This window comes from Asterias amurensis, chromosome 4 (genome assembly GCF_032118995.1).
Source record: "Asterias amurensis chromosome 4, ASM3211899v1".
Classification (NCBI taxonomy): Eukaryota; Metazoa; Echinodermata; class Asteroidea; order Forcipulatida; family Asteriidae; genus Asterias; species Asterias amurensis.
The window spans coordinates 16,651,773-16,666,162 of record NC_092651.1 but is presented as its reverse complement, the minus strand read 5'-3'; the positions used below and the strand labels follow the sequence as shown (position 1 = coordinate 16,666,162).

General features: G+C 38.6%; 1 protein-coding gene across 7 annotated transcripts in view; it reads left to right on the top strand.

Annotated features, from left to right (window-relative positions):
* LOC139936479 (uncharacterized) overlaps nucleotides 1-14,390 on the top strand; it is a 74,670-nt gene that overhangs the window by 17,850 nt on the left and 42,430 nt on the right. For all 7 annotated transcript variants that reach the window (XM_071931302.1, XM_071931299.1, XM_071931300.1 and 4 more), the window contains exons 4-5: nucleotides 11,179-11,279; nucleotides 13,402-13,450. In XM_071931302.1, the coding sequence (XP_071787403.1) occupies nucleotides 11,179-11,279; nucleotides 13,402-13,450 (150 nt within the window). The remainder of the gene's footprint in view (nucleotides 1-11,178; nucleotides 11,280-13,401; nucleotides 13,451-14,390) is intronic.

The window sequence follows — 14,390 nt, the reverse complement described above, 5'->3', positions numbered from 1 at the left end:
CAGTTGAATAGAAACTTACAATTTCATAGCAGCGCTCTTAACAATGGAGAAAACTCCTTTGTGTCCTTGCCCCAATCAAGAAGGAAGCATCAGGCCCGTTTCTGCTTGCAGAAAAAGAAGGCCACATATCAAGCACCAAGTAATATTGTGTTTGCTTATAGTAGCCTATTTGAAAACAGTCTACTGTATTATCAATTATCATGATTAATTATACTCTAGCTGTGTAGAAGACGAGTGGATATTATCTTCAGGTTTTTGTTGTTGTTCATTTCCTTTGATTCCAAGGCCCATTACAGAGTACACAATTAAGAAAACCTCTTTGCAGTTCCTGAATAGTGGACGATTATGTAATCAAATTATGCTGCGATTAGACAACAGCAAACAGCGTACTCTACAGTTTGATTGACCTGTAATTGAATTTGTATGCTGACTCTTCTACTAGTAGAAGAGAGCGCCCCCCCCCCCCCCCCCCATGTCATAAACAAAATGCTCGCAAAGTCTGAATTGTTCCGCCGTTTACTCTGTCATTATTTGATGTAAAGTTGTTGTTTTTTTTGTACGTATCGGCCGGATACAATAGTTTGTGCGAAGGGAGAACCCCGCATGGTGTTTCATACTGTCGATCGTCAACCCACACCCACAGGTTGTGTTTTGTACTACATGTACATGTAGTACAGCAGTATATGTAGGAATGACAAAAGAAAACCTGTGTGGAGTGTCCAAAATTTCCAACTGTACCTTCATGATGCTGCGCAGTCTTGTATTGATACCCAAGGACGAGGTTCCTGTAAATTACTATTATGAATGGAATGCGTTATTAATACTGACATGGCATTTCCTATTGTTCTCTTTTTATTTGTATGGAATAATTTTATTCAAGGGCTTTCTCTTGTGTGTGACAACAGTGTTTTGTAGGCCTACAGTGAAGTTTTGTACTATGCATTTTTTTATTGCGCTTGTTAACAGCTGCTTGTTAATATTACATGTAGGCCCTACTAAGGGGATGCACACAGTGTCTGTAGTACTAGGACTATACATTTAGTATTTTCTGATTACCTGATTCCTTTCCCTGACTGACCTTCACATAAACTTTCCCGATTGTGGATGACCAGGTCATGCAAAATAATTGTCCAAGTACATGTAGGCTGGATTGTACATACATGTATGTACATGTAGGCCATGTGGGACTGAAGTGTCTGAATTAGCGGCTACACATAGATAGCTACGGCTACGGCTCTATTGCTAAATTCTTAGAATGTCCTGTATTTCCACACATGCTGACACTGTGATCCAGCCGTTGGCATAGCTGTAGGCATAGCCGGCATTTCCGACACAGCAATGCTGTGTACACTCTTGCCTGGCTATTATTTAAATGGTAAATGGGAAATTCAAACCCAATAAAATTCTTTATCCCTGATGCAAAATCAACATAGTGTGTACATGTATGTGTAGGCATATAAAATTAGAATCTGGTTGTAAAAGATTGTTCATTCCCACTTAATGTCTAAACCTTTCTGCTTCTAGAGTACATTAAACCATCTAGACCGTGATTGTACTTGATTCGGCAAGGGCATGGCAAGGGTGATCAAAGGAGGATCATGTCTTACATGTGTGTGAATGTGTACCATGTAGGCCTGTTAGTATTTAGAACTAGAATCTGGTTGTTCAATCCCATGTGTCAAGTTTAAATACCTTTCTGCTACTACTATTAAAGGCAGTGGACACTATCGGTAATTGCTCAAAATAATTATTAGCATAAAACCTTACTTGGTAACGAGTAATGGGGAGCTATTGATAGTATAAAACATTGTGAGAAAAGGCTCCCTCTGAAGTAAGGTAATTTTCGAGAGAGAAGTTAATTTTCCACGAATTTGATTTCGAGACCTCAGAATTAGATTTTGAGGTCTCGAAATCAAGCATCTGAAAGCACACAACTTTGTGTGACAAGGGTGTTTTTTCTTTCATTATTATCTAGCAACTTCGAAGACCAATTGAGCTCAAATTTTCACAGGTTTGTTATTTAATGCATTGTTGAGATACACACCAAGGCAGAATACTGGTCTTTGACAATTACCAATAGTGTCCAGTGTCTTTTTACATAAATGCACATATGTGCACATGTACGGTAAATTAAACCATCTAGTGTGAAATTAAATCCGCCTGAACTCAGCTGGATCATGAAAGGCCACTCTGTAGACTGCCAATTTTGACCCAATGTTGAATCTAGGCCGAAGTGAAGCTTGATTCCAATATCCTGAGTATAGTGGCAGCAAATTGCTAGCATCCCATGAAATAGCAAGTCCATTGCACACTGGAGGATGTGATACTTTTCACCCTCCGCAAGAACTATAGTGACATCAAAAATAAAATTCCAGGGTGCTGTAAAATGAAAGGTTAATCCTCTGTGTGTGTCTGATTATCATTAAAGGCACTGTACACATTTGGTAATTTTCAAAGACCAGTGTTCTCACTTGGTGTATCCCATCATAAGCATAGAATAACAGGCCTGTGAAAGTTTGGGCTCAATTTGTCATCGAAGTTGCTAGAAAATGATGAAAGAAAAACACCCTTGTGTGCTTTCAGATAGGAATAAAAGACTTCTACTGTAGGTAGAAGTCTTTTAATATTTTAGTGAGAAATTACCTCTTTCTCAAAAACTACGTTACTTCAGAGGGAGTCGTTAAGACATTTCCCACAATCTTTATGCTATCAACAGTTCTCCAATGCTCGTTACTAAGTCAGTTTTTAAGTTAATATTTGTTTTGAGTAATTACCAAATATGTCCCTTCCCTTTAACAGACACACATTCAAATAGGCTATTAAACGGCCCATATCAAACCCTGATCTTTCTATAACGCACTGATTCAAGTTATGCGTCAAGTTTGCTCTAGATAAATTTATTATCGCACACGTACTAGTGGACAGAAAAATACAGCGTGTCAGCATCTAATAGGCCTACATGTACGTATTCCACTGAGGTAGACTACCTCCATGGTATATCCAACACTGCCCTTGGCCCCGTTGGATTTGATCGCAGTATCGCAGTAAGCACAGATCGTCCATATTTCACTCGTGCGCATGTTATAATTACATAATGAACTTACAGTGTATAATGGGCACAAATAAGAATGATAGCTGCCTATATTTGAAGTTGGTTTGGGGAGGGGGGGGGGGTGTGCAGAAGATACATTTATATTTGATTAAAAAAAAATTCTCACGGAATAAGACAATAAATCATCGACAAGTTGCTACTTGTACTGTACTTGCACAAGTCTGTAGTGTAAGGGCAAGGCTGAGTTTTCCTTTTTGAAGGGCACCTCCCACTGGGAAATTTTAATTTGTACAGTTGGAACGCTTCAAAGGGCATCAAGGCAATTAATTAGTTCCATTGCTATCATGAATAGTGAATCAGGCTTGTATGCACATTTTGGCAATTTTGCCCGCCATAATACATTTGCAACATTAAATCTGGGTGTCTATCTGCAGCTAATAGGCAATAGACCTTTATCGACATGCCGTTTCCATTTTGGTCATGTTCCTTTTATCAATCAACAATAATGAATGCTAATAATCAGGGTTGCAAATAGGAACCAGACTATTTTGTTCTTCCAGCCTTGGTTTGGTTACATTGATATCAATTGGGAAAATTCAAGATGGCTGCACCATGATAAAGATCTATTGCCTCTACTGCCACTGTCATTGCCTTGGTGCTATTAGTATTATTTCCTCATTGAGGTTCCCTAACATCTTGGTGCCCAGGGCTGCCCTTTCAAAGTGGGAGCATTAGGCCTGGATCTGGAGACCAGATCAACCTGTCACACACACAGGTGCAACAGATCACATTTTAAGTCAATAGAGGGGTCCTTTCTCCTTTGTGATTAGTCTGGCCTGACAATCACCACATAACACCTTCACTGATTTCTCTAATGTGTTTGAGGTGTTAATAGCATTAAAGCCAATCTTCTTGAGTTATTTTGTCAGGAAATCAGTTGGGAACTCCTTCCCTCTGAGGGATGTGGTCAACCATCTATCATGTGGTTCTCGTTATTTTCAAAAATTTACTAAATAAACAGACAGAGTCTGACCACAAATTACTTAACCCTTGTGACCTTGTAGTTACAAGATACATGCTGTACTCAACTCTGTATTCCTACAACCATGCTGGTGGTCAACAAAACCACACAACCACTGACCCTCTACATGTTTACCGTACATTGAATAGTTATCAGTTGGGTACATTGTTGCCATGGTTCCTCCCATAAATAACTAACATGTATTCTGGCCAATTTGTTTGTTTTGTTTTTCGGCCGATTTCGCACAAAAAAAAGAAAATGTTTCTAAACAAATTCAAAACACAAAACAAAAATCAAGACGAAGTCCAGGTACAATTGAAATAAAATATCAAATTATTTTTAAACTAACTAAATCAATCCCAACTGGTGCAATGTGGACAGGCTGGCTAGAAATTGTCTGGGTTGGCCCATGATTGTCCCATGGTTGGCCTTATCCATCTGTTTTGATTGGAAATAGATTGATTTATGATCCAATGCCATACTTTGACATCATAAAAGAAACAACTTCTGCACCTGTCTATTTCTATGGAGTACCAACGGCAGTTTAACAACAGCTAGGCCAACATGTAGAGCAAGAAAGTGTTGTTAACCAACTATACTGATCATGGCAAGATGAACATGCCCCCCAAGTACAAATGTTGTATGACAGACGGATGGGCATTGGGCCTGGTGACCATTCTTGTTTTCTTCCATACTGCTCCTGTGCATTTTAAAACGGATTTTGAGTTTGATAGGGATGTGGTATAAATCTTAAATAGTGAACCTTGCCATTTTACAGTGTATTTAAATTTCTTATAAACAACAATTGTTGGCAAAATGAGGGAACATTGCTCCTTTTTGTATTAGGAGCTGTTGGTAGCATGACACGCGTATGCGTTTGTGCATCTGCCCTGCCGTCGATTTCACCAAACTCTTCCTAACTTTAGGATCAATCTTAGGACTTAGGACGGGTTCAGTTCTGTATCCAAACACGTAGGACGAATTGAATCCATCCTAAGTTAGGATGGGTTACTCGTCCTAACTCTAGTTAGGATTAATCCTCAGGGTTTCGTGAAATCGGCCGCAGGGCACAGTAATCTATGACGTTTGCTTGCATGCGTAATTGTAGTAATAAGTACACATTTTTATGGGAAAGGCTAATTCAATTCAATTCAATTCAATTCAATTCAATTCAAAAAACCTTAATCATCCTTTGTAGGCAATTACAACAGTAGACCAGCTCCATATAAAAATATTAAGATAAATATACAATATAAAAAAAATTAAAAATATAAAGATTACTTGACAAAATGACAAAGCAGATATGTACAAATGGTTGAAACCACAGCAATTATACTTGTAAGTGATTACATATTTAAAAGAGAAAAAAAGAAAAAAAAAGTACACATTTTTATGGGAAAGGCTAATTGCATATCGGCACAGTGCAAAGCAGGCACTCTACATTAATTGCAAAACTGCCAAATTGGTTATAGACACATCATGACTGCATTGGAATTTATAACGATTTGTTGTACGTAGGCCCTACTTGTAGACTTTTAAAGCATAAATTGAAATTAATTCCTAGATTATTAGTCGTACAAAAGTGCAGTTTGCTCTCTAGCCTGGACATCCTACATACATACAATACCATGTATTACACTAGCCCTGGATTTATGTTAATCGAGCAGAAACAACCTGATCTTTGATTCAATCAAAAGAGTTTGACCCACATATTTATACAAACCTCCAATATATTAAAAATACATTACCACTGCAAAACTTGCACTACAGACTGAGTTGAAACATGCCCTTGATTTGATAAGGAGGCTAAACATTGTACTGTAAATGAGTCGCACAGTCCAATTATTTACTTTAATACATTATTTGCTCCCCCCCCCCAAAAAAAAAAAACCCAAGGACCTCAATCCTCCCTATCTACAAACACAGTACACATTAATTTGTAAAGCCTGATGGATTGCAGAGTACATGGTGGGATAACACAGTGTCGGAGGCATTATTTACACGTACACTGTACATGTAGGCCTACGTGGTACATGTAGTGTACCTGTTTTTATTTGTGTATGCTAAGTTGTCTGATTGTGCAAAAGACACGTTCAGATTTTAAACAGTACTGAATTTGAACTTACTCACAAAATTTGGCCAAGGGGCAAAATTTCATAGTGTACTTTTTTTTTTACACAGGAATTGTGCATTGTACCATGATTGTACCAAAAGAACATCAATTATTCATGAAAATACAATGCACTCAAGGAGGTAGTAATTTTACACTGTACATGTAGGTATTTCTGTATTTCATTTGTGAATAGTAATAAATGGTTTTTTATATTAATAAATAAATTGTTATGTTGCGCATTTTACAATAACCGCATCAATGCGCTTTACATACAGGTTGAAAATTACTGCATACTGTTTGTGTTTGTTGTATGTGTAACACTTTAACAGTGTTACACCCTCCATGGTTACACTTACAGATGGAACAGGCATGGTGAATCACACACGGCGTCTAAGTGTTGTCAAACAGAGTTGTTTGGCACGTACACACCCCTACACCATGCAGGCTTATGGCTGTCATTTCACAGTTGGCCTCTTCAACAGCTGATTTGTAATGTGATAATTTACGTCACCTGAATGGCTCCTGCAAAGAGTCCTGAACTTGGACTACAAATCAAAAATAATAATCCCAAACTGGTGGGAGGAGCCAAGAAAAGGTCCTTAAAGGGGGTCAGGGAACTTGAAGGTTTTCTGGCCTTACAATTTATCTTTGAAAGAGCAACGAGGCCAGTTTTTGTTAAGGTTTTTTGTTTATTTTGTATACATAACGCAAGCCAATAAAAAGATGAAGTAAGAATGAATCGTTCAGTTGAAGATGTGGGAAGGAAACCAACTATTTTTTCGCAGAAAAAAAAAGTATTTGGTCAACTGCTTACACATGAACCAGTAATTTTAACTATTTGAAAAGATATCCAGCCTGAGCCTTCTCTAAAGGGTCAGGTGGTATCCACTGAGTTTCTTTTGTAAAAGTACTTGTCACCTGATTGTGGTTTAATTTACAAGGTTTACCTTTGCATCTGCTAGAACTAACCCAAGGTGAAATCTACAGGAATAGTGAGGATGTGTAAAGTACTAGAGGTGCTGGCTGGCTGTGTGCCTTGATGTAGGTTGTACTCAAGTTGATACTTGTGTTGTCAAGGGAGTTTTGTTGAAGGCTAAATTACAGCCAACAGTTGGAAATGATGTGAGAATTATATACAAATTGATAATTATTGGATGGATGTTTTTTTTGTCACAGAGCAATGGTTTTACATGTGTATTTGTATACAACATTCTGTGTGTCTTTGGGCTGTCAAATCTTGTCAACATTGTCCAGTCTTGAGTGAATGTCCAGAGCTGAACAATGTAGCTATACATGGACATTAAAGCCATTGGACACTTTCGGTACAGAAAAACAAATTAAAAGTTCACAGATTTACAAATAACTCACAGGGTTTACAGAAGGTAATGGTGAAAGACTTCTTTTGAAATATTATTCCATGAAATGCTTTACTTTTTGAAAAAACATTAAAACAACATCGATTCTCGATATCGAGAATTACAGATTTATTTTAAACACATGTCATGACACGGCGAAACGTGTGGAAACAAGGGTGGGTTTTGCCGTTATTTTCTCTTGACTCCGATGACCGATTGAGCCTAAGTTTTCACAGGTTTGTTATTTTTATATATAGAAGTTGTGATACACTAAGTGTGGGCCTTGGACAATAATGTTTACCGAAAGTGTCCAGTGGCTTTAAGTACACAACTGGAGCTCCATGCTTAAATCATGGCTTGAATCATACACAGAGTATTGGAGGGGGGGGGGGGGTGGGGGTGGCGAGATTGATCAGGTACAATTTTAAAAGGTGGCTGTAAAATGTTGATGTTTAAATAAATGCATACATTTTTAATTAGAAATATTGAAGTAAGACTTGGGGGGGGGGTAGGCATCAAAAGTAGTATTCTCTGTAGGCTACGACCTGTAAATTGTTGTCAACACTTGTACAGTCCCTTTGTAAACATCAAACATATTTTTGTGTAGGTCAACTGCACAATTGTGCATAAATGTGTACATGTACGTGTAGGCATGTGTAGTGTACACATACTTGGTCATGAGAGAAGTCAACCATGCAAGAAATCAGGTATTGATTTGTTTACTTCATGTATGTCAGGGAGCGTTTTCGTCTAGCAATAGTGCAGAGCAAAACAGTTAGCCTGAACTTATTTTTGTACCCTGAATGCAATATTGAGAAGTCATTTTTGAGGAACAACTGATACATATTTTGTTGCATTTTGCTCTGCTATACAAGGGAAATCGTTCACTGTAGCTACTTGGAATAAAATCCAACAGGACCCAATCTAACAGTGTTATGTTGTAGGGCCTACACACAAATAAAGCTGGAACAAAATGGAAACATCTGAAAGGCAAACCTCAATGTACTGTATGACCTTTCACCCAGTGCTGCCTGGATGGCACCTTTGGGTGCGTTCGTTTAGCTTCCCTGGGTCGACCCTGGTGTGTGTTTTTTTTTTTTTTTTTCAGGACGTACGTGGGTAATTATCTGCACACGTTCGTCCTGGGAAAAAAAAACGCCACACACCAGGGTCGACCTGGGGAAGCTAATCAAACACACCCATAGATAAAATTTAAAGCCCCCATGTCACAATGAATTTCAAGGAAGTCCCCAGGAAAATTTGGTTGACCTTTTCACACCTGAAGTGCTAACTCTTGCAAACTCCTGGGATACATTTCCTGGGAGGTAACCCAAGGGTAAGCATGCTGAGTGCTTATTCTTTCCATGAAAAATGCATTGAGTGTGAAACAGAACATTGGGTGGCAGTGGGGTTAAAACTTCCTATTTTACCCCGCCCTTCTGTTAGGTAAAATACATCAAATGCCCTGTACAGGTCTTGTAAGTGTAGCCAAGAGATGTAGGGCCCAAATGATGGGCTGGGCATGAATTGTGCTTGCTCATTGCTCTGTGTTGTGTTCACAAATCTACAGTACTGTTGCATGCCTTTGAATTTCGTTCTTGAAGGGGCACAACAATTTTTCTGTGATGATAAGGGCACTTAAATCCTCTGGTAAGGGGCACTATGAGGACAAATTTTTAATTTGTGTTGGAACTTTGCAAAGGGCGCCATAGCAGTTGCTGTGGGTGCAGTTGGCTTATTTTGAGGCCTGCAGCTGTGACTGTGCAAGCTGTAGGCTACTGTACACATACAGGGATAGGAGAGTTTTTTAAGGATCATTGCTTTAGTTGACATACACAATACATCATGTATGGAGACATTGCACTGTTTTGTCAGCCTGTAATCTTGTAGTAAAGTAGGTCAGAAAGAATTTGCAAGGTCCATGTCCCCAGGACTGTCACACAAAACACTCTCAAGGGTGTGTTGTGATTATGTGGTGATTAGTGGAGTCCCTTCTCAATGGTTGCCTGGGACAAAACATCTTTTCAAACGTTTGTTGATTTCTTAATGTACCATGAACCAAATAGTTTGTTGATTTCTTAATGTACCATGAACTGAATAGTTTGGTATTCTATGCATGTCTGGAAGACTTTATTCTTTGAATGACGTAGTGTTTGTCGCCATTCAGAAAATAATTGACCAAAATAGTTTAGGACTTGGCGTTTAAAAGAGAGAATCAATAGGCAATTGATTCTGCCTGCAAACAACAAAAAATGAAGGTCTGTGTGACAAAGGGGTCCACTGTTCTTTGAGACTTCTCAATGCAGAATTGATTATCAATATAGGGTCAAAAGGAAGTGTGCTTTTTAAACAAATTTAAATGAAGTGAAAATGCCAGTGAATTAACGAGGTTGTTATTGTTGGCATGCTGCTGGGTGACTTGGCATGATTGGGAATTTTACTTAGACTGCGAATCGAGGTACAGCTTTGTGGCTTGATTTCAGTTGTAACTGAAGTGCATGTAACATCAAGTTGGTTGGACACCCACATAAGTGAGTACAGTCATTATTCCTCCGTTGTGGTACAGTAGTGTAGGAGGGGATCCCTTGAGGTTGAGGAAGATGTTCTCTACATGAAAATAACAAAATGTAAGTCGATTAGTTGAGGGAGAAGTAGCCTGAGGTGACTCTTCCGATGGATTTGTGAGCCACAGACTCGCAGGCAAATTTCACAGGTTGTTGTAGTCAAAGAGAGGGTTGGTCTGTTTTCCTTTCTCTATGGTTGGATGAAGTGGGCTCTAGGCCACATCATTAGTCTTGGTGCAAGACATCCTTAGTAGATTTTTCTGCTAGATTTGTTATTTTACACTTTACATGTATACTAAAACAACTCGTTACATGTACATGTCAGAGCGGAGCTGTTTCGTTGCACCCTCTATGGGTGAATTGTGAAAGGGCTGAATGTCTGGCACCGAGACTATATATATTACACATGTAGGCTACATTGTAATACTACATGATTATGTACACCATTTGCATGGGACAAATGTTAAAATAACACTGTGTTTGTGTGAGTTGTTCCAGCTGTGTCATTGTTCCACAGGTGGTTATTCTTTAGTCTTTCTGTAAATGCAATCGATTTGTTTTCACACTTCTGTGTGTCCTGATTGCTTCCTGTGTAAACAATCACTCTAGTACTGCTCGTTAACTTGATCAATGTTATGTTCTACATCAGTGCAACAGGTCATTTGCTAATTCCAGATTGGATTAATTTGAAATTGTACATTAAAGCTGTGCATGGAAGAAGAGACAAACATGTGGTCTGGCTGGTCTCAATCATGGTCCAGAGCTGGGCCTGGAATTTGAAAGGGGAAGGGTAATTTTATTTTGCAAAGAGCAATACCATTCAAAATTCTTCAAGACTTCAAGTCTATGGGATAGATAGTTCAGTTGGTAGAGCACTAGTACGTTAATCTGGTCATTGGTTCAAATTCCACTCTACATGTAGGTTTTTTTCTATGTTCAACCCCAAATAATTGTAAGTTTTCCCAGTCAGTTTCCCTTTAATATTAATGGTTTAATATTGTGTACATTGTATTTTGTAAACAAATGCATTTTTTGTAATGACGTTGTCTTATGAATGTGTTTTCTTGTTGCAGGACAATCTCAATGTGTTTCTTGGAGCCTGTGAGGAAATAGGACTAAAGGCTGCACAACTCTTCCATCCAGGAGACCTCCAGGATTTATCAAGCAGAGCAAGGTACATGTATAGACCTTTTACCACGTTGCCACCATCTTGGTCATGTTCCCTGTATCCAACAACAGTAACGGATTGTAATAATCTTGTACAGAAAGGAACCAGACTTATTCTCCTTCCAGCCTCAGTTTGGTTACATTGATTTTAATGTGAGAAAATCAAGATGGCTGCACCATGATAAAGGAAAGGTCAAATCCAATCGCAATCAAGAGTCCATTACAAAATCTTTTAAATTGATTTTTGTGAGAGTAGCTACACCCTTCATTTTACTTCATGTATGAGAGTGCATCCAAATCCGGTGACCTACATTAAAGGGTGCTATTATTATCAGGGCTTGAATGTTCTCTAAGTCATTTTGTACTTGTTCTCATAAAAAAAGAAGTTTTTTTTCTCAATTTGATTCTGGTCTTGTTTATAGAGTTCTGGTTTAGTAAACCTTTTGACCAACAAGCCCTGTAGTCTTGTCCCCCCCCCCCCCCCCCCAGTTTGAGCCCTGTGTTATACCCAGACTCCAATAACACAGTGTAAATGTTGACATCCATGGTTTGGTGAAGATTTTCTTAGTTAGAAGAGTAAAGAGCTCTGAAGAAAAGAGCAAAGAACACCACACACTTGCGCACTCTTGTTAACCATCAGTTTCTTAGGACCTACTCTGTTGTCCCATGTTGTTTGGCCTCCAACGTCCTGAAGAAATCCTAATTGGTTTCTATATTTGAATACCTCTGAAGGAATAATTGGTTGATTGGTCATACATGTAGTCGATGAACATAATTTGTTCCTTTTTGGGCAATTACTTTACATGTTGTAGATTAGCTGTTGCTAAAATTTACCAACCAAAAGAACCGATATTATTTATGCAGACAAATATTTCATGGCCTGACGTTTAGACTAGACTAGTTTTGACCCTAGCAGAGTCCTTCTGGAAAGCTAAAATTTGTTCGAGTACATTCATTATATGCAAGCTTTCACAATCTTATTCCGTGGGGACCACTTACACAGTACAGCGTGCCTCAAGAGTAACTCTGATACTGTGGTGGGGAATAGTTGAATGCCCCCACAAGAATGGTGTTTGGGAATTTTCATTTTATGTTCTTGAAGCTGGACAACAATGTTACCTGGGCACATTCACCAAAAACACGAACAACCCTGAACAGTGATGAAAAACAGATCGTTGTTTCCGTTTGCGGTTTTAAGTTTCCATTATCAATGAACTCGCCTTCCAGGGAGTCTGCTCTAATTTGTGGTTTTTTAATGCCTTCATGAAAGTTGATTCCATCTATGTTGCATTCTTCCCTGAGGACTATTTTTGTTCTCCTAACCCCACCCCAATACTTGTGGTATGATGGTAAGATCAAAGAATATTTTGTGGTTGAACACACCCTGCCTTTCGGAATGTACTGCTGGTTTATTGGACAAATGATCCCTCTGTGCTTTGATGAATGTTGTGTCTGGGAGGCAGACACTGTTCAGGCTTGATGTCATATTTCAAGAAAAATAACAGCATTTTCGCCTTGTGTTTCACTGCGAAAGGCTGGTCACTCATGCCTGAAGCTTCATGATTGCAACACCTTGCAACTAGCTGGAAGCTGGCAGAAAACATACTGGATTATGATTCGCATGAATAAATCCATTTGGAAGTGGCTGCTGTTGACCAATTGTTTGACAGTTGTTGACGGAGACGGTGTACAATGTTGCTGGATATTCAAAGTATTCTGCAATAAGCAAACCAAAAAACCTGCAAACCAAATAAACCAAGTCTGTATATCGAAGTCTGTTGAAAGTTTGGGTTGGGTTGATTTTGTAAACAATTTTGTTGTTATCCTTTGAGTCAGTTTGCAGTAGTTGTACCTTCCCTCGCCTTCCACCTCTAGGTCCCTGGTTTGAATCAAGCGGGGTTTTCAGCCCCTACCTGATTGTGTAGGTTTTCCCTTGAATAATTCTTTGGGGTTTTCCTCCCACATCAAAAACTAAAAATGTCTTCCCTGTCTTCTCTCGAGTGGGTTCTTGGCTAATACAGTTTTAAAGTTAAATTTTCTTAGACTCCTTGGTTTCACAACCAGAATAAATGAAATGAAATGACATAGTACACTGTAAATAATGTGCGGTTTCTCCCTGTTTGTTTCAGCTTGTTGATACAAGAAAGGAAAAGAGAGGAGGAACGTAGACTTAAAAACGTAAGTGATCCTTAAAGTCGGTTTAAAAATAGACTAATCCCACCCATGTGCAAGGGATATGGGGTGGGGGATTCAGGAAGGAGGCCTTTCCTTCTCGATTACGTACATTTGAGATTAAGGACATAATGTATGACAGATTTTTATTAAATTCCAAAAAGGATTTTTTAAAGGGAAGGCACACGTTTGGTAATCATTCCTAAATATTAGTGGCAATGAAATTGTTTGTTAGAAGCCTAATGTGGACATAATGTTAAAAGATATCAGTTTTTATGCCTCAAAACTTAAATCTGAGAAGCATTACTGCAAGTATTGTTCCTCAGATATTATTAGCTCTGGATTTTCGGCGATATCTCAAAATCGGGACCACTTTTTGAAGTGAAGTTTTCACAGGTTAGCTTAATTGTATACAACTACACTGTACATGATAGGATTAAAACAATCGAATAGTTCCAAAAACCAAAGGTACACTGCTTAATTGCAAGTGTTGGGTTCTATAGACCATGTGAACTTTACAATAAGTGTGACCTTGTGCTTTCTTTGGGTATTCTGGCAGGCAAGATACTACACAGGTCCTATGGGAAAGTTGATATTTTGTGTCGTAATTTCCACATAAATCCAAAATGAAAGTAAAAGCTGGACAAGTTTTGAGATAAGCCCCCTTTCATCATATCAAAAGTCGATAGGAATTAGACAGTGCGATCTCCATAAAATATAAGGTTTTATGTTTTATTCCGTTACTCTGTGTACAAATCGTGCCTGCAGGAAGTCCAGGATATTCATCCAATGTACTATAAGTTCAACCTTTCATACAGACTGTCGTATGGATACTTTGTATAATAAAATGACTTTGGATTGCCTCAAGGGTTGTAAGAAGAGAAATAAAAGTAGGCCCATGAGATAGCCTCTATCCGGTCACTCCCTTGCACTTCCTTGCATGCAG